The following is a 24046-nucleotide window of genomic DNA, read 5'->3' as shown; positions in this document are numbered from 1 at the left end:
CCTGACGTTCAGGTCCTTAAATAGTAATCGTCTGTGAAACTTTCAGAATGGGCGATACGCAAAGCAATAGTCAAATTTGCTACTAAAAAAACAAGTAACTAGCTACACATAACATTGTCCTGGTTTGCTAAGACTTTTGAAAAGATACCTGTGATATAAAGCTAAAAAAAGGATATATATTAATTATAAAGGAATTCCCTGCATATAGACCGTAGACACAAAATAGCTAGCTACACATAACATTGCCGTGACTTGCTGGGAATTTTAAAAGACCGCTCAGTGATACAGTCAAACCTGTATTAGTGGCCACCTGGCCCTAGTGGCCACTTTTTGTCGGTCCCTTGGATTCGTTATGATTAAGAAATAGGCTTAGACACCTGTCTAACGCGGCCACGGCCACATGCACACAGCAACACTGCCTAGGCTATGCAACCATACTGCAGCCTTATGTCACCCTGTACCGAGTTTGAAATTGTACTTTGCGAGGATTTGGAGTTTCTGACAGGGTCATTTTGGCGGTAGCATAAGGTATGCATGCCTTGAGCATTAAAGTGCAAGTCTTTGTCGGTGAATTTACCGATCGAGACAATGTTACTTGGTGAGAAAGATTAGTGGGAACTGAAATCATGTGTAGCTTGCTCATGGTCAATTGATCAACATTTTCTCTATAGTGACTACCTGTCTATAGTGGCCATATTTCTCCAGTCCCGTGAGTGGCCGCTATAGACAGGTTTGACTGTATAGCTAAATAAAGAATGTATATTACTAGGATTCCCTGCATATGGTAACCGTAGGCACCGGGTAACTTGCTGCAAATGCATGTAACATTGTCGTGATTTGCTAGGAATTTTAGAAGACCTCTCAGTGATATAACTTTGAAGAACGTTTATTACAGGGATTCCCTGCATATGCTGACTGTTACACCAGCTAACTAGGTACACACACATGTAACATTGTCGTGAACTGCAAGGAATTTTAAAATATCTCTCTGTAATATAACTAATGAAGAACTTATATAAAAGGGATTCCCTACATATGGTAACCGTTGGCACCGGGTAGCTAGCTACACACACATGTAACATTGTCGTGATTTGCTAGGAATTTTAAAAGACCAGTGATATAACTAATAAAGAACGTATATTACAGGGATTCCTGTATATGGTAACCGTTAACACAGGGTAACTAGCTTCATATGCATATAACACTGTTATGATTTGCTAGGGATTTAAAAGACCTCTCTGTGATATAACTAATTGAGAACGTATATTACAGGAATTCCCTGCATATGGTGACCGTTAACACTGGGTAACTAGAATGTATTTTAAAGGCATTCCCTGCATATGGTGATCGTACACACCGGCTTAAGTACATCGATTTTTACTTACACCGCCAGCGAGGCAAGTAATTACACGAATATACATCCAGCAGAGATTGGAATTATTCGCAGCCGGCAACTTTTGGCATTTGCATTGGACGGCTGCAGGCGTTTTTGAAACCAGTCGGGTGAAGATTCGTAGGAGACACCGCTATCTCCGTCCGGCAGCAACTTCTAGAGAATGCTGCTTGCAGTAGTTTCGGTATTACTGGATGATGGGGAATTTGCGACCTTAGCAGGATATGTGTAACCTTTGATTTCATACTGGGTACTAGTGTATCATACAGCATGTAAAAAAGTGTGACTGAGAGGACAACAAGACATGCAAAGTGTTTCTTTTCTATACAATACGTTGAGCGATCTGTAAAAGTTTGGGTCGCAGAGAGAGCGCGGCGAGAGCACCGTCCTAGTGGAAAGGGGGTATAAGACGTGTTATGTAAAGGTGGTATCTCACTGCACTTGGAGCACCGGTGAGGCACTGCGAGGTTCGTTCACTGCGGCACTGTTGTGATATTTTCGCCGATTTAAAAAAAATAGGTATTGTAGATATTGCGTAATACGTAAAAGTATGACTTAGAAGACAACAGTATACACGAAACGTAAGAAAAATCGTTCTTTATCTCTGAAATTCGTTGAGTAGTCTTTCAAACCCCGCATTGCCGCACTGGTGCCCCAAGTGCAGTGAGATACCATCTTAACAGCGTGAAGTAAAAGTGCGAGTAAGGTCACCAACATATCAGACATACTGGCTAGGCGTAAGAAGACGTATAAGAATTAAAGCCTTCAAGCTATCTTCTTCACACAGACAGAGAAGGAAGATATCCTTCGTATTGGCTTGTCCTTGGATTGCATTCTTCGTATCTGATCAAGGTTGCAAATCCCTGTGTAGAATAAAAGTCGGTATAGTGTGTTCTGGTCAAGGAAACAACATTGAAAAGGGCAATGGATGATAAAAATTTTCCTCTAGTTTGATGAAACTCGCACGAAAATAATCTAGATTGGTAAGCCAGCTGTAGCCCTGTGTCTGTCATGCTGTTACTGTAAATGAATTTAATTTCGCGGTAGCGGGAAAACGACTTTTCGCGGTGGTTTTAAGTTCGTGGTAGCACCATGCACTGCAGTCTCTTACTGCCATGAAAAAAATGTTCGCGGTGGTTTTAAATTCGCGGTGAAGCGGCCACCGCGAAAACCGCAAACATTAAACCACCACGATTTGCATTCTGCATTTACAGTATCTTGTTTGAGTTTGTTTGTTATTGCTGTTTATTAGACCATCATGTAACCTTCACAAATACTTCCCTCCGTTGATGTTGATTTAGTTTATCTTTAGTTTAACCTTTGTTATATGTCAACGTTGAATTCATGAGTTCCCTTGTTGACTTTGACTGTTATCTGTTTTTATGTTTCATCGATCAGAAAAATTATATAAGCAGATGTGTTTATGTCTGATGCTCATTAAAAGAATGTGACGAATATCAAGATAAATGAAAATAAACTCGCACGAAATTGATGAAAAACGCAGAAATCACTGAATGATAAAAGCGTTCGAATCTCATGAAACACAGTCCTTTATTTACCATGTTCTTTAGACTAGTGTATCTGCCCACTATACATGGGTGATATTATCCGCGTGATGTATACGTAATAAATGACAAATGAGATATTATTTTCAGGTTTTATTCACACAAATTTAAATGTCATAAAACTCTGTTATTCCCTTGCGTTGTCTGTCAATAACACTTCTTCCATCTTTTCTCTTCCCCGGAATTGTATCTGGAGCCTCTGTTTGAACACTCAGAAGTTATGACACGCGAGAGCGCCATGGAATTTCCACTTTGGTTCACAGAACCTTAAAAGCTGCCATGGCGACATAAACTGAAATGCTCAATTTCAAGGTTTCACTCTGGCGCCATGTTATCTAGATGTTCATCACCTCACAGCACTTGGATTCTAAACGTCCCTAGTGACTATTCAAGTGAAAATCCCCTTGTACCTAGGGGTGGGTACCGGTACAGAAAATTCAGGTCCAAGTCCAGAGGATCAGGTCCAGGTCCGGAGCTCATTCGATCCCCGCTTCGTAACACAGTACTGTACGATCACCACAGTTACAGGGAATGATTTGCTTATTACGTTTTATAGTTTCTGAAACTTGATATCATTGTGACGTGTTAAGACGCAATTATGACGTCATTAATTAATTTTATTGGCTAAATCGGAGAATTCCCATAATACCTAAAGAACTCACACAAAATGTTAACAGTAAAACTTTTCTTATCAATATTTATGTCTTCTAAGACTCCTGCTGTCAAATGCCACCACAGCGACGTCAAATTGACGTCATGAAATTACGTCATATGTATTTTAGCTATCACTTTCAACCCGCCATCTTGGATCATCAACCTAAAATGTCTTAAGATTTTCTTTTCAACATATAATCCTGAAAACTCATGGCAATTGATTGGATAAAGTTCCCATGAATGTTTTTTTAAGAAAATACAAAGTTGTGATGAAACCCGACCAAAAATAAGCTGACTAGACTTTTCATCATGATATGGTCAGCCATCTTGGATTTTGACCATTTGCGTCATCTCATTAGCATAAATTATGAATCTCCACTTATAAAGTTCATAATAAGATATGTTAGATATTAAAGATATATGAAAACAAGTGTAGTTGAGCTAGAAAATCTTAGAATTCCGTTGTTGAAACCAAAATTAGTGAATTTTTTTAAAAAATGCTTTTCAGAAACCCGTTACTTTTGCAACACGTAAGGTTATAAACTTATTCTTTTATTTGAAAATTGTTTCTAACATATAATAATATTCTAGGAAACGTCACCAAGTTTGGTTGTCCTAGCACAAGCCGTTCGGGAGCTATACGACGTCAAAGTTGGCGCAGGCACTCCCCCCACCCCCACCCCAGTCTGGATAGGCTAGGGTTAAAAAGAAGTGCATGGGTGATACTCAAAACAATGGTTCATTTAGATACAAATAAGAAATCAATGTTGTAAATCAGCCCTACCGTATCGGCTATGGCTAATCAGTCCTATTGGAAAATGATAGTCTCTGTTACATATGGCACATCTGTAAGCTGACTTAACCTGCATGGACAGTGTGCATCTCCAGCTGGAACAGTCACCTTAAAGACCAATAATCTTTAAGCAGTACAAGCAAACGAGAGTAGGATGGAAGTTGAAATTAAAAGGAACACGAGTTGGAAAATGTTTCTGAATTTAAGCAAATAATACCATAGAAAAGATCAAGCCATCTATGTACCAAAAATCATTTTGCCACCGCAGTTCCAAAAAGCAACAATAGAGCGAAAAATTACTCTCTCCCTAAAAACAAGGACTATTTACAAGGACAAGTACTTAATCAACGTTTAACCAACATCTTCCCACCTACCAAATATCATGAACATCCATCCACAGCTTCCCCGTTTTTTTCTGTCTACATCCAACGCCACTCTACCATGGTACAACCGAAAGTGCTAGTAGAACTTTGACGACAGTAATAACAATATGAATAATACTCTTAGTTTTATAGAAGATGAATTTGCTTCATGCATATTTCACAGAGACTGTTAATGTTCTATCTCTTTTTATCAAACAAAAATTGGCCAATTAACGTTGCCCTGCGTTACATTTATTACGATAATGGCCGCAGTTGCGAGTTAGAAGATAACATAGGCTCTGTTTTTATTGCAATAATAATTCAGACCTCTACACATGACAAGTTTGACGTTTTAATTGGCATGTAATTAATTCTACTGCAAGATTACACTCGAAAAGAGTAGGGGTCCATCCAGTTGTGAGTAGATGAAACCTTACAGTCTTTTTTTTTTATTAAGAACAAGAACAACAATGGTACATTTGTCAACCACTAAGACTAGTGTTTGTACAGTCGAGTACTATTGCAAATGGAGGGATAACATATACTGGTGTGTCTGGACGAATTACATGTGTAACTTAACATGCAGTACATGGGCAGTGGAACAGTCAGGAAAGTCTTACACAGTTTACAGATCTACTGTGCGAAACATGTTACATCTTATGACAGTTGGCACGGAACAAAGAAAGAAACGAAAGATCACTATAATTTTTCGTCTGTTTGGCAGAGTTGGTCGTTACGAAGGTTTCTGCGGTACTCAAGATACTAAAAAACTACCATGCTTCTGGCAGAATCTGCTCAAATGCCGGAAAGACCCTGGTATAAAACCAAAAGAAGTTAACTGCTTCTGCTTTCCCTTTACTTCAAATTATGCTTTTCAAAGACGGCTCTTGGTGTCGGAAATACTATATATAAATCTAAGTTTGATATCTTTTCTGTCAAACTCTTGTAAGTATGAATTATCTGGCTAGATGCCGTGTCAGATTCCAGTGCCAACAACTAAAATGGAGAGACTCACTGGTGTAATGTTTTTTATTCGAAATAGGAGGGAGTTTTACAGATATATGGGTGACACACTCATGTTTGAAACTTCACATGTAAACTTAAAAGAAAGAAAATCAGAAGATAAAGTATTTGTCAGCGGTGATAGAATTTTGGACAAAAGTTACGATTTCGGATTTACGGAAAATGAACATTGTGGGCTTCCTCGAAGTAAAAGTAACATTTTGACAAGTGCTAAAAAGTTGACAGTGTTGCAAGAAACCCGATCAGTCTTCCAAGTTGACCGCTGAATAACTCTTACGGGGCCACAGCATAGATAACATTATCAGCTGCTTTGTTCCACGTCTTTAATCCAACAGTGAGTGATACGGACTCAGACAGGCATACTTATTCATACAAACGAGGTTGTACAATGGTGATTGAAAGTTGTCATCTTCGTCTCTGTCGAGGCGATAACACACGGCCGTACTTAACATCCCAGAATAGAAAACTTCAGAAGCATGACAAATCGTTCACTTAAGACGGACTAAGAGTGACCTGGAGCGAAATCCGTTCATGCGTTTGCAGTGCCTGTCAGCAGATAAATTCCCACCGCAAATTAGCACCGAGCGACCTCAATTAACCTTGACACAATTTGCCTAATTGTCCAAGACATGCTGAATAATTCAAGAAGACCTCTAGAGTGCCAATTTGGCTTACTTCAGACGAAACTATCGATCCTCTTGCCTGAGTTTTAAGCTGCTTTGGCTACTGTGACCGTTAGTTAAGACCGTTTCCCTCGTGCACTTAATAGGTATATCAGGGCATACGTCACAATTCAGGTGCGCTTATAATGTCAGCTATTACAAACTGGTTGGAAATCGTCCTTTTTATTTTTCTTGAAAATTTTGGCCCAATCTGGAAACTTTTAGTTTCAGATCAGAAGAAACATTTGAGATTCAGGATTTCTCATTTTGGTAAAACTCTAGCACGCCTAAACTTCCTCACATGTCGTCGTCACATAATTTCGCTGCTTTCCTTGGAATCTCTGCCCGAATACGGTAAAATGGGATCAGAATCCTTCCATAAAGAGTTCGGTGTGAATCTCCAATACTAAAAATCGCGGCATTTTTACGTTAAATACTGAATTTTTCGACCGAAAACAGCTAAAAACAGCAAAAAACAAAACACTTCCGCCTGCAGCAGACGACATGACGCTCATGAATATTAATTAAACTCGCAAGGGCTTTTGGGATGACGTACTTCCGGTTGCGTAACAGTTCGTTGACCCCTGACCCCTGACCCATAACACCCGATACTTAGTTGCGTTCCCGCCACTACCGCGCGCGAGTGTTACGTACGTATCCTGGACATACCCCCCAAACTACAATAGTGTTGCGCCGCAAATAGAACATGCATGTGCAACAACACAATTGTAGCGCGCCGCAGGACTAGGGTTAAGTTGGCATAGGAACAGTGTTGAGTTGTTGGATCCTGCGGATGGATACAGAGGAAAACTGGGGTCATAGGTGAGGTTTCGTTTATGCAGGTTACACATCCAGGTAAACAAGATTTGAATAAATTTGATCTCTTCAACTGCTATAAACTAAGATTTACTTCCGTGCGTCTCGACTCACATCCACCACTCCTCTTCCGCGTCATTCTAGTGTAAGCTATCGTTCATAGATAGAGATTTCGTCCGACTTTGAGCGCTGGTTGATCCCCTGTTTACGTTGAACTATTGTAAAGACGATTATTTGACATTGCAAAAATGTTGTATCAGTACTTTTGCAAGCGCCTTGTTTAAGTGTATTGTATGACCAGCTCTGTGGTGCTCAAAGAGACATAAAATACCAAGAGAGATAAAGACTATTAAAAAGATGGCTATGATTAAGAAAGGGTTTAGAAATAATGCGTATACGTATTACTTTTCAACATTTCAAATTACTGTGCACGTGTTAGAGTTAGTTTTTTGAGATGATTTCTGAGACCATGAGTACCCGGATCGTAAATGACATTGATTTCATACTTGTGACATTTATATTGTGTACCTTACAGCATCAGTAGTTTCAGTAGTCAATGGATAGGGTCTCGATATGAAAATTAGGACACTAATGACACAATCAATTACACTTTTATGAATGTCTTTAATATTGATAATCAAGAATTACATATGTGTCTTGCACAGTGACAAGTAACAAGAAAAATTTTGGCAAAGATTTTAACAAAACTTCACTTAACGCTCGTATATCATCTGTAAATTGGCTTTCTCGTATTAGAAAGATATCGATGCAAGACAAAATTATCTAAGATACTGTAAATGTAAAAATGTTCGCGGTGGATTAATGTTCGCGGTTTTCGCGGTGAACACTTCATCGCGAACTTAAATCCACCGCGAACATTTTCTATTATGGTACTAGACTGCAGCCGATGGTGTTACCGCGAAATTAAAACCACCGCGAAAAGTCATTTTTCATATGCATTTACAGTATTAGTTTATCAATGCGTAATTCTAATGAATTAAGAAATGCAAGTTTTGAGCTTGTTTTCGTATTGAAGAGCTTAAAGCGTTTGCAGTAGTTTTAATTCTCTATGACTATGAGCATCGGCAATGACAATGAACTTTATTACAAATCTAGTTAGAAAAAAAGTTACAAACAAAGATAACACTTGAAAAACTACTGCTCTATATATATTCATATTTTACATGCTTCTTCTCTTATCGTGTGGAAGATTTTACATACTTTTCCTATTACATCGTACCTAGATGATGACACTGAATATTTGAACATGTACCGTGCCGGCACCTATGGACTTTGAAAGTTAGTCCAGCAGACATGTTTCCAATACATGGTATCGGCTGAGACATGTGGTCGCTAAAAGGCTGATAATTTTGGTTCTGGCCTAGGGGTGATCCGTGTAACCATGACAAGACCCATCGATCAAAAAAACAAACTTTCTGATATAATTTGACCACCAGGGCTAACCCGTACTAACGGCCTTATGGCTGAGTAGCTCCTACAGGTCTACGTACCTTGTCGCTTGGACTCCAGGCCAGTGAACACTAATGGAAATCTGTATTGGCGATAATGTTAAAATAGGCAAGTTCAGGGTGTCATAATCTCATTTGTAAGCATTCCAGGTCATAAGAACTCACCCCACACAGCAACCTGCTATCTCAAGTGTCTAAAAGTCTGATTTTTGTTAAAATTTCGACCAGCGGAGGGTCCCACAGCCCTCAAGTTTGCCGCCATCCATGACCGCAAGTTAGGGACTGACCACTTCAAATTAGGAGTCAGCACAGGCTAAAAAAATAAACCAAAACCCTGTTTTTTTGCCTAATCTGAACGTTTGCGCCCTACACTGTCCCACCAATATGAAATGTTTCTTACATTTTCCTGCTACAAGTATAGAATAGGCTAAAATAATTATGGACTCGTTTTGGGCCTTCTGCGGCTGCGTCAATCAGGGTCATTGCCCTCCAGGTCGTGTGTTGTGTGCTGGACCCCGGTTTGGAAATGCGACCTAAGCCTAATCAACTGGTTGGAACCAGGAGCTCGACTTTGAGGCTGTTACCATTTGATTGAGCCACAGGGAAGGTGGTATCTCACTGCACGTAGGGCACAGGTGCGGCACTGCGGGGTTCGTTCACTACAGCAATGTTTTGGTTAATAGAATTTTTCATCAATCAGTGACTGTTATTAAAGGTAAGCAAACGTACCTCCAATGTTTTGATATTTTCTCAGATTTTCTATAATTCATACATTGCGTAATACGTAAAAGTATGACTTAGAAGACAACAAAATACACAAAAACGTTAGAAAATTCGTTCTTTATCTCTGAAATTCGTTCATTATCTTTCGAACTCAATATAGTGGCGCACCGGTGCCCCAAGTGCAGTGAGATAGAACACAATCCATGACATGAATGCGTATCATCCTATTTCTTCCACCTTCTCATTGACATCTTCAACACGCCAAAGCCGTACCCGCAAGTCGCCAACGATGAAAGTTTAAAGTTTGACCGGCGGGAGGGCTCCATTTATCTTGATTACCGATCTTATAGCCCGGGCTACCCTTCGACACCCACGCGTTCTAAAAGCCCTCTTGATGTGTCCGGATGAAAGGTAGAGAGAAATTGATTAGTACACAGACTAGAGTCTGGCGCCGAGGGGTCGAGGTGGCGGAGGATACATCTTGACTTCGATTCCATGATGCGTGTAATTGTGGTTTACGGGACTGTATTATTTGGAATTGATGATCGATATCTGTGTAGACGGAGTCACCTTCACGAGGCCAGGAGAGCAGTGTTATATAGTTTATTAATAAATCCATCCTACGATCATACTCAGGCCTAAGGAAAGCAATAGTTTCTGGTTACACGGCCTACCCTAGGAAAAACATTCAGACCCTAGTGTTTTTTTTTTATCGGATATATATATAATATGATAATAATACATAATACGGGTGACGAAATTCAAAGCAGTCGTCCTGTACTTTACAGGCAGTTAACAAGATTTGAACAGTTGATTTAAGAATGTAAACGTCAGTTTATCAAAATACTTTTGCTTGTACAATGTATATTTGTATGATTACAATTTGGAGTTGAAAATATCAGTTTTGGTTTACGAGGGTGAGTCAGAAAGTAATGCAAGTGGTTTCATAACAGACTCGTTTTTTAATCAATTGAGTTGAAATTCGCGGCACAAAAGTAGAGGTATATGTCCTCTTGAGATTGGATGTTTTAAATTTGGTCTTTATCATTTAATGAGCAACTGAGTTGATTTCAAGATGAACACACCATTGGTAGCTTTTCAGACTATCAATTCTTCTAAATCTGACCCATTGGAAATCACTGTAGGATGTTTAAATTATACATGTATGATACCAAATGTCTCTATAAGTTGCGTGCTAATTTTCATTTCTAAACTCGTAATGGTTCTTTATTTACAGCTGCTAGGATGCAGTAAGTTGTGTTATAGAGCTGTTGAATTTATACACGAGTTCTTGAGTTGTTGGTTAAAAGACAACTTTTCCATTAACCAAAAGAAACGAAACTTTACACAGTTATTAACTGTTTAAAGGTCAAAAAGTTTGCTAAGATTTATTTCTCTTTGTTAATGGGAAAGAAGGCTGCAGAAAGTTTTAATCACAACACCGCAGATCTCATGACCCTGAAGACCGCGTATACCTCACTCTACACCAGCAACGAAAAAAGGAAAAGTGCTCGGCTTTCAGAGTTAAAATTAAGCGTGTGGCTTATAGAGAAATGCAGCTTTTTACATGTGCAAGCTTAGTCTCCTACAATAGCAAAAACTGGTTTAGGGAAATTCTTAATTGTACATTAATTGGACCTCACTTTTCTTCTGACCGGATACTAAGGGTGTGGTCACTTTGAAAGCAGCTCAGTCACTCATAAGGTAATGAGAAACAAATTTAGATATTTCAATCTCAAGAGGAGATATTTATTAACCTTTGTGCCAAATTTCAACTCATTCGATCAAAGAACGACTCTGTTATGAAACCACTTGCATTACTTTCTGACTCACCCTCGTACATTGCTTAATTGCTTTTGTTTGATCGTTTGGGCCAAAATCTACATATGAAATAAAATCCAAAGCTACCTACCGTTGCTGATTTTTCCATAACCGTAACTGGAAACACCACATTCTTTTTTTTGGGGGGGGGGGGGGGGGCTAGGGCAAAGGGATAGAAATATGAATCCGTGAAGACAAGGTCGTGTTATGAACTACAATATATACTTTACCTATAAATTGACACGTGCGGTTCGGATAGGAAAGCTTGCACATAGCAGCTTCTCGCGAAAAATGGAGGAAGTTTGTGCATGAATTGTGATTTTTCAGAATATTTGCACTTCTAGTGTCAAACTTTTAATTTATTCAGATTGTATCAAAATAAACAATACATTGTGAACACGAGACCGGTATTGTGGCCACAGTCATATACTTCTATAATACGTACTTTTGTTTAAAGGCAAAAAGTTAGAAATTATAGCTGTTCGTCTTGCTTCCATCAATTTGCGAGTGGCTTAAAAGGTATAGTCCAGGAAGCATGGAATTAGGAGGCCGAACACATTCGCAGGGAGCAAACTCATGATGTACTACCACTACAAATTTCCTTCTTGTTGCACCCACACACGTTCCTCTGCATGGTAATTTAATCTAAAATACAGGTCCTAAAGAGTGCATCCTTGACCACAAATGGCCCTACTGATCAAAGATGACAGTTGGGCCGGTTCTTCGTATGTAGGATAAAAGCTTGCTATTTCCGGTGTATTCAGCCAGTCGGCTATCTAAAACTAACAGGCGTTGCCATGTAAGCTACCACCATTGTCTCTGCCTCTATGAATGTACGTAAGGTTTTAGGTAGATATGCTTGCATGTCCACTTAGATGACTTTGAAGGACTTCGTAATATAGCTCTTTGGCTGTTGTCAACGGGGTTGTAGGAATTCGTTTTGTAACGTGCGCTACGGTGGATTGTTCAATCGACCTTGTCCTTGAACGTTGTGCTGGTGAGCATCTCGTGGAACAGCTGCCTGTAATAATTACCTGGCTATACATACAAAGTTGACTTTCTTACTCTCTGGTTTCAAAATATCGTGTTCTGGAGAGGCTATGGTAATGATTATTGGTTGGCAAGTTCTTGTGGTCAGAAAGTAGCGACAGTTTCGGGCCCTCTTTGGGCAGCTTTCTTTGGAACTGCGGGAGGGGAGCGGCGATTTATAGTTGCAGACCTCGAAACAGGATATGTAAAGAAGGAATGAATTAATTTTCAGGATTTTTTCATCATCATTATCAGTCGGCTGCGGAGCAGTCGATCACAAGTCTTGTCCACTTCTGTTTGTCCACAGCCAGAGCAGCGATTGCGTCAGGGCTCAAGTCACCTTCTGCATCCCCCAGCAGGTTCTGGACGTAGGTCAGGAAGTTAAATTGCCGTCCTTCCAGTACCTTCTTGTGTTAAATGGTCGCCTGACACGTTTTATTATCAAGCTACACTGTACCTCCTCTCCGCTTCATCGTTCAATCGGCGATATTATTTGTCGTTTTAATTCTCGTGGGCAGCGAACAATATGAAGAACAACAGACAGCAGACAAGTCCACCCACTAAAGATCCTAACCTCCAGTTTCTAATACAAACATGATGGATATGATGATTCTTGATTCCGTATTTAATGTTGTCATCCATCATAAGTTGACCTGTAAGCTGACAAGGTTGTTTTCAATGCGGGACGAGTCTTGAAGACTACAGAATCTTCCTTCCTTCAGAGTTGATAGAAAATGCATGTCTCAAGATACATCAATTATGAGGTTGCTGAACTAAAGATTTCTATTAATTGGGCAATCACTCTTACTGTCAAACTTAGTTTCACTTTCTCTTCATTAATAGATGTTTGTTCGTTGAACGCGTTTGGAGTAAAATTTCATGGACTTTATCAAAGGTTTATTTGGACTAGGAAGAATTTGTTTTTAGGTTACCCGACCGACACTTCCAAAACGTCTGCCGACGCAAGTTTTTTTTTTTGTCCACTGCTAGTGCCGGTAAGGAACATAAAATATCGACTGATCTATTCCAGTCTTTGTCAAAGAACGAGCAATTTACTGCTTCTGTGACGTCATGTTATGCAGATAGAACATGTGACTCGGTGAGCAGTGGATCATAAGTTGCAGATAGCCTATGACATCCCCCGTCTCTGTTCAGGAATGGTTGTAAAGCAATGATGTATTCCCAATAAAAGACGAGTCAGTCGAAAATTTGAGTAAGTCTACTTCTTGTGTTAGCAATATACAGTTCAACTTAAATAAAAAAAAGAGTACTACACTGCCACTACAGGCATTCACTTTTGAAAAACACAAAACTAACGGACAACAAAAATACACTACACAAAAGCGTAAATTTCCAGGAACTTCGGAACCTTGGAACACCCATGAAACTTGACATATCCGGCTTATGTCCAAAAATTTCAATGACCAGACACATCGGATGGGGAAATTCATGTACACGGCGCGGACATGTCAAATTTCAATGGTCTGCCAGGGCCGAGAAATTCCCGGAAATTTGAGTTTCCGTGCAGTGATAGATAAGAAACTTTCCAACAATCCATATGCACCAACTACCTGCACGAAGGCAGATCCTCAAGCGCCCAGGCGTGAAAGTTTAGAGGCTGCCTTTTACAGATATCCCTGCTCAAAGTTACTAGGATCAAAGGTGGTGTACCGCTTATAGCTGCTCAAGGTTATGTCTTATTGATTCTTCTTACGCCGCATCCATCTTAATGCTACGCCTTGTACCTCCGCAATTCGTATTCTAAACTAAGAACTTTGGGTCCCTATTTACAGTTAGGTGTTAGATTGAGCATTAGAGACCGTCGTGAGCTGACATTTTCTGATTAGACACACGCCATCGCCGGGAATTATCTTCTATGGCTGATTGACGTTTCCTAGGACCCCGTGAGGTGAGCGGTGATACGGATGTCACTTATGGAAACCGCACGGCTTGCAGACAGACGTGATGGAACTGTTAACTGCAGGGAAGTGGCCTCAGCTGGGTGAAGCTAAGATGCCTCATTAAGTCAGCACTACGCCGCATTGCCCAGGCGAGCACCGCCGTAATAACTAAAGGCAGTCCCGGGCCCACGGGTGGCAAAGTTTAAGGTTACTTTACGGGGAAATAGAAAGCTGCATGATGGTCAGAGACCTGTCCTTTATGGACATGGTCAGTCAGTTGTACCAGCGATACACGTCCACACCTGGCCCCAGTCGGGCTGTGTGTGGGAACTAGAAGTAAACGTGTATACCAAGGTATATACACAAACTGGCCACTAGAAGGTCCGATATCGAACTTGACCTTCATTTTCCTTCCCACTTACCAAATATCATGGCGGTCCATCCACAGCTTCGTGAGTTTTGTAGGTGATAAACAAAAGAACAAATACAAAAGTCTTCTGCAGTACCATAGGAAATTATCAGGAGGCCCAATTTCAAATTTGGCCTTTGTTTCCCGACCCTTCCCATCTACCAAATACCATAACGGCCCACCCCCAGCTTCTCTGACAATAAATGAAAAAAAACAGAGGTCCACTGCAGTACCATAAGAATTTGCAAGGGGGTCGTTTTGTTTAAGTGAACTCGACCAATGTTTCCCCTGGTTATCTATCATAAACATTCATCAATATATCCTCGAGTTATGCTGTATGCGTCCATATCCACCATAGCAGGACAGAAGATATATGCTCCTCGGCCAAGAAAAGATTTGAGATGACTGATCATTTCTACGTTATGTGTGTTTTGTTGTGTTTTACATCATAATTTCCCCCCCAAAACTGCATAATTTTGTAATAGCTCTACCAGTCAGCAAGAGTATGGTACTAAGCATAATGAGATCTAGTCCATCGCACGTATTGTGGGTTCTTTGACGTGCTTGAGGTGTGGTCTCTCCCCGGGCCCCATACACGGGACCTCCATTTAACGTCCTATCCGAGGGACGGCCCAAGTCGAAGCTACTCATTTACTAATTTTCAGCTGAGTAAAGTGAGGAAAGTCGTGTAAAGTGCCTTTCCCAAGGGCACAAGATTAGTGACACGGCAGGATTCTAACCCGAGACCTCCCGGTCCAGAGCCAATCACGCTGCCGCTGAGCCACGCATGACATGACATAACACGTAAAGACAGGTAGAAATTTCTGATAGCCTCTTTCCCCATCGTTCAATCGTTCTTGCTAGCTACCTTTGTTCTCATTGCCGCTAACAGTAACCAAAACCAACAGCAGCGTGAAATGAACCTGTCATTTTGATAATTGCACATCGACAAAATCTCCTACACTCATCCATATACACACAGTTATCCGATGCTCTCGTTGTTTAAATAATGACAAAATCTTCCAAATGATTGACACTTATCTCATATTAGGGCATAACGAAGGTTACAATACACAAGACATTAGTGCTTTAGAATGAATGTGGATAGACACGCTAAAACTGCACTGTCAAGCCGACAAAGTAACAAGAAACCGGCGGAGACAAAAAATTAACTTGGAGGCACATGCTACAGAGGGACTGTGTCCAATTGTGGATGGACCTGAAGGAAGCGGAAATTATTGCTCAAAACCGCCATGAATGGAGACTTTTTGCTGCTCAATGTGATAATGATATAAGTCTATGAAGTTGGTATCTCACTGCACTTGGGGCAACGATATGGCACTGCGGGATTCGTTCACTGCGACACTGTTGTGTTATTTTCGCCGATTTTTATAATTTATATATTGCGTAATACGTAAAATTATGACTTAGAAGACAACAAAATACAAAAAACGTAAGAAAATTCGTTCTTTATCTTTGAAATCCGTTGAGCAATCTTTCGACCCCGCAGTGCCGCGCCGGTGCCCCAAGCGCAGTGAGATACCACCTTAGGATATCCTCGTTGAAGAAAAGCGTTTGCAATCCGGAGCGCTTCTCATGATTAGCACGTCTACAACAGACAGCTGCACAGGTCCCGCAGTTACGCTTCATCATTTATTCATATCTCGACCAACTCCCTCAGGGCCACGCCGGTAATTGAAAACATTTTGGCTTCCTGTATATCTCACCAATTCCGCCGGGCCCTTTGCAATATCTGCAAAGTCCTATCCGGTAGCTAAGCCGTTTTTTAGTATTAAACCGCCGTCTCAGGTGCCGTAGCAACCAACCATACCTTCCCCATTAACCAACCATTTTACGACATCCCAGGTTCCGCGAAGTTAAGCCGCTGAAGGGGCTCACATTATCGACCGTTGGATATTGGCATTTAATTGTAGAGGAAACACCGGCCAAAACATTATGTAACGCGAGTTCACCTTTATCCGTGGGGTAACCTATATCCGTTGGTTTTTAAAACGGGGATCAGGTCGACGAATGACGGTTTCAACCTGCATGATTTGAAAATATTCTGTTCAATATTACAATTTGAAACAACAGTCTGGCAACGTAAATTCCCTAAAATACCATGTTAAAAAACAACGGATAAAGGTCACCAGCGGATAAAGGTGAACTAGCGTTATATGCAGGCGCCTTGGCAATAGGTCATGCAAAAGTCCAGGCACAAGCAAAGAGTTCTCAATGACGTCTTTAGAGTTTCCCGTACATGTCTTGTTTAATTGTTGTTCATTGGTTATGAAAGGTCTAGATTTGAATATTTGGAAATTTTATGTGTTTTTGATCACTTCCTGTCACAATACTAGGAACGTGACTAGCACATTGAAAATATGTAAGTCACTCACTCACTCACTCAGCTCCGCTTGCTCCGAAAAAATATGTAAAAGGGAAAATAAAGAAATACCCGCTAAGAAGTACTCCCTCTCATAGACCCATAACCTGGACTGTCTGAGATGTCTGACTTACTACTAGTTCTACCACCTTTGAGCTCTACTTCCTGACACTTCAGCATCTGCGGTGATACCATCTTGCCACTCATTCCCTGCCACCCTATTGCCAGTGCATTCAAATCCCTACGTTCATACAATTACATTGCATCTAGACACAACGAAAACAAAGTTTCACACACGTACACGGAGGCAAAGAATGACTATACCTTAGAAGAAGTGTTAGACTGGCAACAGTTGGGCTCTGTGCTAGCTTTAATTTCCGTTTAATTGCAACTATACATTATATCTGTTGTGATGTGATGTTATTCGTAGTATTGTTACTTCAGGTGCAAAGAGGTATAATACTTAATGCTAATTACAAGGCGAACATTCTACGCATAAATTCATAAGGAATATCTGCAACACAGTGAAACAATTGTATAGCCTTACACATTCACAAACACAAAAACTACATATTTAACCCTATTCAGACCGGGGGGGGGCTTTTGAGGCCCGCGCCTACTTTGATGTCCTATAACGCCAGAACGGCTTACGTTAAGGCCACCAAATTTGGTGAGTTTTCCTAAAATATTGTTGGCAACAATTTCACGAAGTTTGACAAATTTTCCATATTTTTGTGTTGCCATGGCAACCGTTTGTTGACAAGCTGTTTTGCCAAAAATCACTTTTTTTGGTTCTAACAATGTATTTGTCACATTTATTTGCTATATTACTGCTATTTTGTTACATAAATAAAATCTTATATTATCTAGCATATCTTTCATAATTATATATGCATAAATTATGCTAATTTGATGACGTCATCAGCCCAAAATCCAAGATGGCGGACCGTATGGCCAGATCAAGAATAACGAGCTAATTATCCCTTAAAATTTATAAATACCTGGTATTTTTTCATCAAAAACCATCTAAATGAATGAATTGAGTCTATTTCCATTGCCCTTTGTGATTATTTGTTGCAAAAAAAGTATTTTTAAAAATTCAAGGTGGTGGATATAATATGGCGGAGCCCAACTGGTATCTTAGATGTGTATGACGTCATTTTATGACGTCATTTTTACGTCATTGATGTTGCTATTGGCAACGCAAGTCGTAAAAAACATTATTATTCTGTTATCTGCACTTGTTGTTACATTTTTGTAGCATAACTTGAAGTTTTCTGAGAATACCCTTTTTTCATGGGTCCGGCCAATATAATCAAATTGATGACGTCATCATTACGTCATCTTACGTCAACGTAACGTCAAACGTCAAATACTTGTCAGATATTATGTCGATATCATGTCCTAAAAAATTGGTGGCCCTACGGTACGTCGTTTTAGAGTTATAGGACTTCAAAGTGGAGGGCCTCAAAAGCCCCCCCCCGGTCCAGGGATGACCAAAAAAGCCCGGTCTGAATAGGGTTAAACATCTACTACATAAGGTAAATATATATCTATTCCTTTTGATAATGTTTGGAATTTTTGATATAGAAAAAAAATAAAAGAAAACTCACATCCACTACATTGACAATTATCTTAATTATGCATTTATATAATTATCTATGAAGTATTATAATCTACATGTAATTGTCTTTAAGATACATATTTTCTTATATGTACCGGTGTCATCCCGCCCATGATTGAGTCCTACGCAGCGAACTGAATATTCAAATTTCAGTGTCTAATGACCTTTTCATCAATCCAACCAAACTATATCTGTGATCATCATCATCATCATTCTGTGCTAACATTCCGTATTCAATGATTGATATCGTTTAAATTCTATAGTTCCATCAGTTTTGATACTCAGCAAACCAACTGACCCTTTTAGCCAGAATCATTGCGAAAATAACTCAGCCTCCTACGCACGGTCCCCAAAGGCACCAGCTAACCGCCTATGTGGGGATCCTGCTATCTGAAGGGCAACCCCTGTTACTGACCGACCTGCTTATAAATATTAATGAGCTAACCCTTATATGGGAATCAGCCAATCAGCGCCCATTCAGGCCTTAGTGAGATCCCTTAGAAAACTGAAAGGCTAAGAAAATCCTATTCTTTGATTGGTTGACAGCTGGTTTATGGCGACGCCCACAGTAACCGCTGGTAACCCTTCAGATAGCAGGGTCTACACAAAGGCGGTTAGCTAGCACCGTTGGGGACCGTGCGTAGGAGGATGCAATAACGATAAACTCGGGACTTTTATCCTGACATAATCTGTATACCTTTACCTCTTTTTTTTATCGACTTTGTATCAAGTGCGCCTCTTTGACACATGTTATTCTATCATTGTAGAACGCTAGTATAATCCAGCTGTGAAGAAACGTCTTATATCAGGAATCTATATTCAGTACAACATAATATAGTATTCTACAATACTTAGAAAGTGCTGTATTTATAATTGTCTCTATCAACAGATCATCTTCACTCTAACACAGGAGGCCTGCTCCACGTGTAGCTCTGCATTACAACCGATATGTCGATCAATTATTGATATTAGTTATTTATTAGTTTATTTACAATTTTCTCGCTGCTGCAAAGCATGCAAAACTACCTCTCCGATTCGTCAATTAATGACAGCCACGTTAACTCTTTCGTTATCAATATATATAGAGAATTAGATATGCTTTATTGACTTTTCTAACCTTCAATAGCATTATAATCTGTGAGTCTGAGTATTTACACATAATTTTGATAAGCGTGGCTTGAGATGGATTAGAATACTATGTGGATGAGAGTTAAGTAGGATATATCAGGTATCTTCTGCTTTTTGATATCTTATTGTTTAGACTTAGCGTTCGCTTGTTACTGTTACGCTCTGGTATTATTCCAGCGATGTTGATAATTATATTCGTGAAAGAGCAATGTTATGTCTATATCGATAAGTATGGTACTTGTAACTGTTGGTGCAGCATCGTTTATATGTTTTTCCTGCTGTTTAGAGAAGATTTCGATAACTTTGTTTGGGTGCTCCTAGTCTTCACACGCCGTGCCATCAGCATCATTATCTCCCAAGAAGCCCGAAGGAACCTCATGGTAGTGGTTGTCATCCGCCTGTACGAGTCAGTCACGAAGTGCCGAACACGCTCGACCCTACCCGCGCTTATGGCACGCCAACTCGCCCACAGCCTTTCTGAATTCCGTGGATAGAAAGGCATAGATGATGGGGTTGAGACAGGAGTTAGCGTAAGCCATGCAGTGCGAGAACAGCTTGAGGACGTAGGTTGTCATGGTGTAGGGGAACTCTCCGAAGTTGACCCACAGATGCATGATGTGATGAGGCAGCCAGCAGATTCCGAAGACAACGACCACCACGATCAGCATCTTCGTGATTCTCTTCTTGGCTCGGTTGGCCTGGCTTCTCTTGGACGTGGCGTTGAGACGCTTGATGACCAGACAGTAGCAGATGGTGATGATCATCAGAGGCAGGACGTATCCAAACGTGAACTGGAAAGCGATGTAGACGGGGCGTTGGTTCTCGATCTCCTCCCAGACTTCGATGCAGAACTCCTGCTCGCTCTTGGTGCCGTGGTTGACGATGTCGTAGTACACGAGGTACGGCGAAGCCGTTCCCATGGCCAGTACCCACACCACTAGCTCAGCCAACCAGGCTGATTGCGGCTTGCGGATGTCCATCGAGGTGACCGGGTGGACAACGGCAAGGTAACGATCTATCGCCATGGCTACGAGGTTGAAGATGGAGGCCAGCATAGTCGTGCATTGGCAGAAGTGGACAAACTTGCACATGAAGAGGCCGAACACCCACTCCGGCAGAGAGTACACCGTGGCTTGGAAGGGGACGCAGAAGATGATGAAGAAGAGGTCGGCGATGCTGAGGTTGAGGATGAAGACATTGGTGGTGTTTTGCATTTCTTTCCCGGTACGGAGAAGGACGGCAATGACCTGTAAATTGGTAAATGACAACTTCTCATAGCATCGAAATATTTTGCAGCCTAAGCGTCAGTTGTCCATAAACAAAGCAAAATATGAATACTTATACAATGGTTCATTGCACACCGGATAATCGCACACTTCTCTTAATTGTACGAAATCCTCAAATCCTGTGGTGGTACGGTCTAGCTTGATAACTTGTTTGCTTTGTTGAACCATTCGAAATGCACTGGCCAATTGGGTATGCAATGAAGCCTTCTTTTACTGAACTGTCGAAACAAATTCTAATAAATCAAGCTTGTTTAGCACTTTTGTTTATTTATTTGCAAAATCATGTCCGAGGGCTAATTGCATATACAGTCTCAAGAACTAATAGAAGTAAATAGAGTGATACATAAAACTAGTGTCTAATCGTGATACTATGGATACTATTGTCGGGTTTGACTTCTTCTTTGAAGGCAGTGGTTAATGAACTGTCCCACTTTCTGTGTGATGGTGGGATTTTGTGCTTTTAGTAGAAATATAGTCTTTTGGTGATCTCTTAGGTGGTAAAAGCTTGGAGAAGTAGTGACAACTGTTTGAAATAATGTGTTTCTTTTGGTTTCATAGTGGGTACAATGACTGATAAAGTGTGTTTCATTTTCCACTGCATTCATTGAGCAATATGTACACAGTTTCTTGCGGACAGGGAGCTGTTATTCCATGAGTGTAACTCATCAAGAAGCAGTCCACTATATTGATCTGATAGGAAAAGAGATGACCTACCAGAGCATTTCCGAAGACTCCAAGGCAGAAGATGAAAGCAAAGATGGCTGGCACAATGACGGACTCGGGCCGGGGCTCATCCGCCGCTAGAGTCATGTTTGCAGTGGTGTTTTCCTGCAGATCCATCACAGGAAAAGCAGGCTACGGGTCAGCGGAAGGAATCGTTGCTGAAGTTTCAAGTCGCCTGTACAGAACACAGTGGAAAAATACATATGGTCACAAACTAGTAAAATTGGCGTCGGGCATGGCGTAACTGGTAGAGCGTTCGACTCAGAATCTATAGGTCCTGAGTTCGATCCCCGTCGTGCCCCCGACGTTGTGCCCTTGGGAAAGGCACTTCACACGACCATCCTTACTTCACCCAGGTGTAAAAATGGATACCTGGCTTCGGTCGGGGAGGTAAAAGACTGCCTTTACCTTCTATCTGTACCAAGTATGTGGCACTGTTAGTATAAGTTACAAAACTTGAGTCCAGTGCCACATTGTCCTCGTCTGTCCAAAAGCAAATAGAAAAAAAAACTGGTAAAAGATCACTTTAAGTAGTAGTTGGACGGTTTTACAGCTATAGTTTGCCTATCCTTAACCGTGAAACAATGCTATGATTGCCAAAAAGCAGTTACTCAAGCAACTGGATTTTGGAAACGGTTAGACGTTTCAGATAGCATCCACTATATTTCGTCAATGATACCGAAATGTCACTGACGAAAGATAGTGGATATCTTCAGTGTCAACGACGAAAGATAGTAGATGCTATCTGAAACGTCTGACTGTTTCCAAAATCATATCCAGTTGCTTGAGTAACTGCTTTTTGGTATATGTTATGACATCGATGACTAATCTTTATCTACGTGCAATGCCATGATGGGTGTCGTTTTGGGTAACTACGGGGCAGGGTTGTAGCCAGCCTGAAATCATTTTCAGTCCCCTTGATTTTGAATGGGAATCCTATCGAGCACCGAAGGCATGGCGTGACGTTGCGCTTTATTTCTAGGGGGTCTGGGTCCCAGAAAAGTTTTAAATCAAGACCCTCTGAAACACTATTTCCTGCATTTTGAGGTGCAAATTTTGCTTGTAGACTAAGCTGTTCAATGGCATCTGTTTTGGTGAAGAAGAACACATGGGTTTGAGTTTTTTATACCTTTACATATTAATTTTTGTCTGTCCCAGGGGACGGAATGGGGAAAACGTTTTTCAGTCCCCAGCTGCAAAATTCCTTCAAAGGACAGGTGCTGGCTACAACCCTGCTACGGGGTATTAGCCCTAAACTCAGAATCCTGTCGTGCTTCCTACTAGTACATTGAACCCTTGGAAACTCAATTTCTTCCTTACACCCAGGTGTTAAAATGTGTATCTGACTTCCGTTGGTATATGCAAGGCAGTAAAAGGAATTGGATGGGCTCCGCTTTCAAAATGCCGTGCTCTTGCCGAGACAATGGATAACAACCCACTGCCGCTAAGGCCTAAAACAGTACCTAATTAGACTATCTTCTTGGTTCTTTTACTTTGTAATATTTTGTTCTTTGTTTGTGGAACTGTTAAAATAATTGATTCCAAGTTGAGTACAGTTCCACATTGTCTCTATCGGCCCAAAGGTAATACCCTTTCCACTAGGACGGCGCTCTCTCTGCGACCTAAAATCTGACAGATCGCTCAACAAAATTGTAACATCTATTATCATAATACCGGTACGTTTACGACGATTTCTCTAGCCATACTGATTTGACAAATTGTCAACGCATCATTTTCTCCAGTTACATGTTGCTGTTATAGGTTACCCTTGCCACTTCTTCTGTGTAACTTTTCTGCCACTCTTGTCCTGCTAAAAGCGTAATATTGTAATTGTAACACGCCGCGGAATTACACGGCGAACGGGCGCGTGGTTGGGAGGGGGTAAAAAATACCGGTAGGAAAAAACACGGCACAATTAACTGCCGCTATGTACATTTATACATCCTCTGATGTTCCTTCCTCTTCTGTCAGTAAATGCATAAAACATAAACCTGCATGAGCATACAAAATGTCATGAGAAAACGGACGTATACTGTCAAGAATTTTCATTTAACTTCTGTCCGTCACAACCGCTATGACGTAACACTTCACTGCTAGCGTAGATATAAAAATGGCGGGAAAATGGCTGCGTACGTTCAGTTTTGCCCATTCAGTCATAGATCCGGGCTATTATGCAACGGTTCTTCACACTTTTACATGAGTTGTAGGTCACCAACAGAAATTCAAGATTGTTGTTGAATCATGTTCGTCTTGTGCCGTGAGCATGTGTAATTATGATCTTT

At 40.7% G+C, this 24046-nt stretch overlaps 1 protein-coding gene across 1 annotated transcript; it reads right to left on the bottom strand.

Annotated features, from left to right (window-relative positions):
• Positions 1-18649: 18649 nt before the first annotated feature.
• LOC118417792 (galanin receptor 2b-like) lies at positions 18650-21936 on the bottom strand. The gene is made up of 2 exons (XM_035823515.1): positions 21756-21936; positions 18650-21002 (listed from the first exon to the last, which is right to left on the bottom strand). Exons 1-2 carry the CDS (start codon positions 21879-21881, stop codon positions 20193-20195), a joined length of 936 nt encoding a protein of 311 aa, XP_035679408.1. The 5' UTR covers positions 21882-21936; the 3' UTR covers positions 18650-20192.
• Positions 21937-24046: the final 2110 nt, after the last annotated feature.

The sequence above is a fragment of the Branchiostoma floridae genome, chromosome 6 (assembly GCF_000003815.2).
Source record: "Branchiostoma floridae strain S238N-H82 chromosome 6, Bfl_VNyyK, whole genome shotgun sequence".
Classification (NCBI taxonomy): Eukaryota; Metazoa; Chordata; class Leptocardii; order Amphioxiformes; family Branchiostomatidae; genus Branchiostoma; species Branchiostoma floridae.
The sequence above is the reverse complement of the archived record's forward strand: the minus strand, read 5'-3'. Positions and strand labels throughout refer to the sequence as shown.

Excerpts from the sequence above, each read along its gene's own strand:
- LOC118417792 (XM_035823515.1), bottom strand. The coding sequence starts at position 21,881 with ATGGATCTGCAGGAAAACACCACTGCAAACATGACTCTAGCGGCGGAT. Across the intron at positions 21,003-21,755 it reads GAGTCTTCGGAAATGCTCTG|GTCATTGCCGTCCTTCTCCG; the intron begins GTAGGTCATCTC and ends ACCAATTTACAG.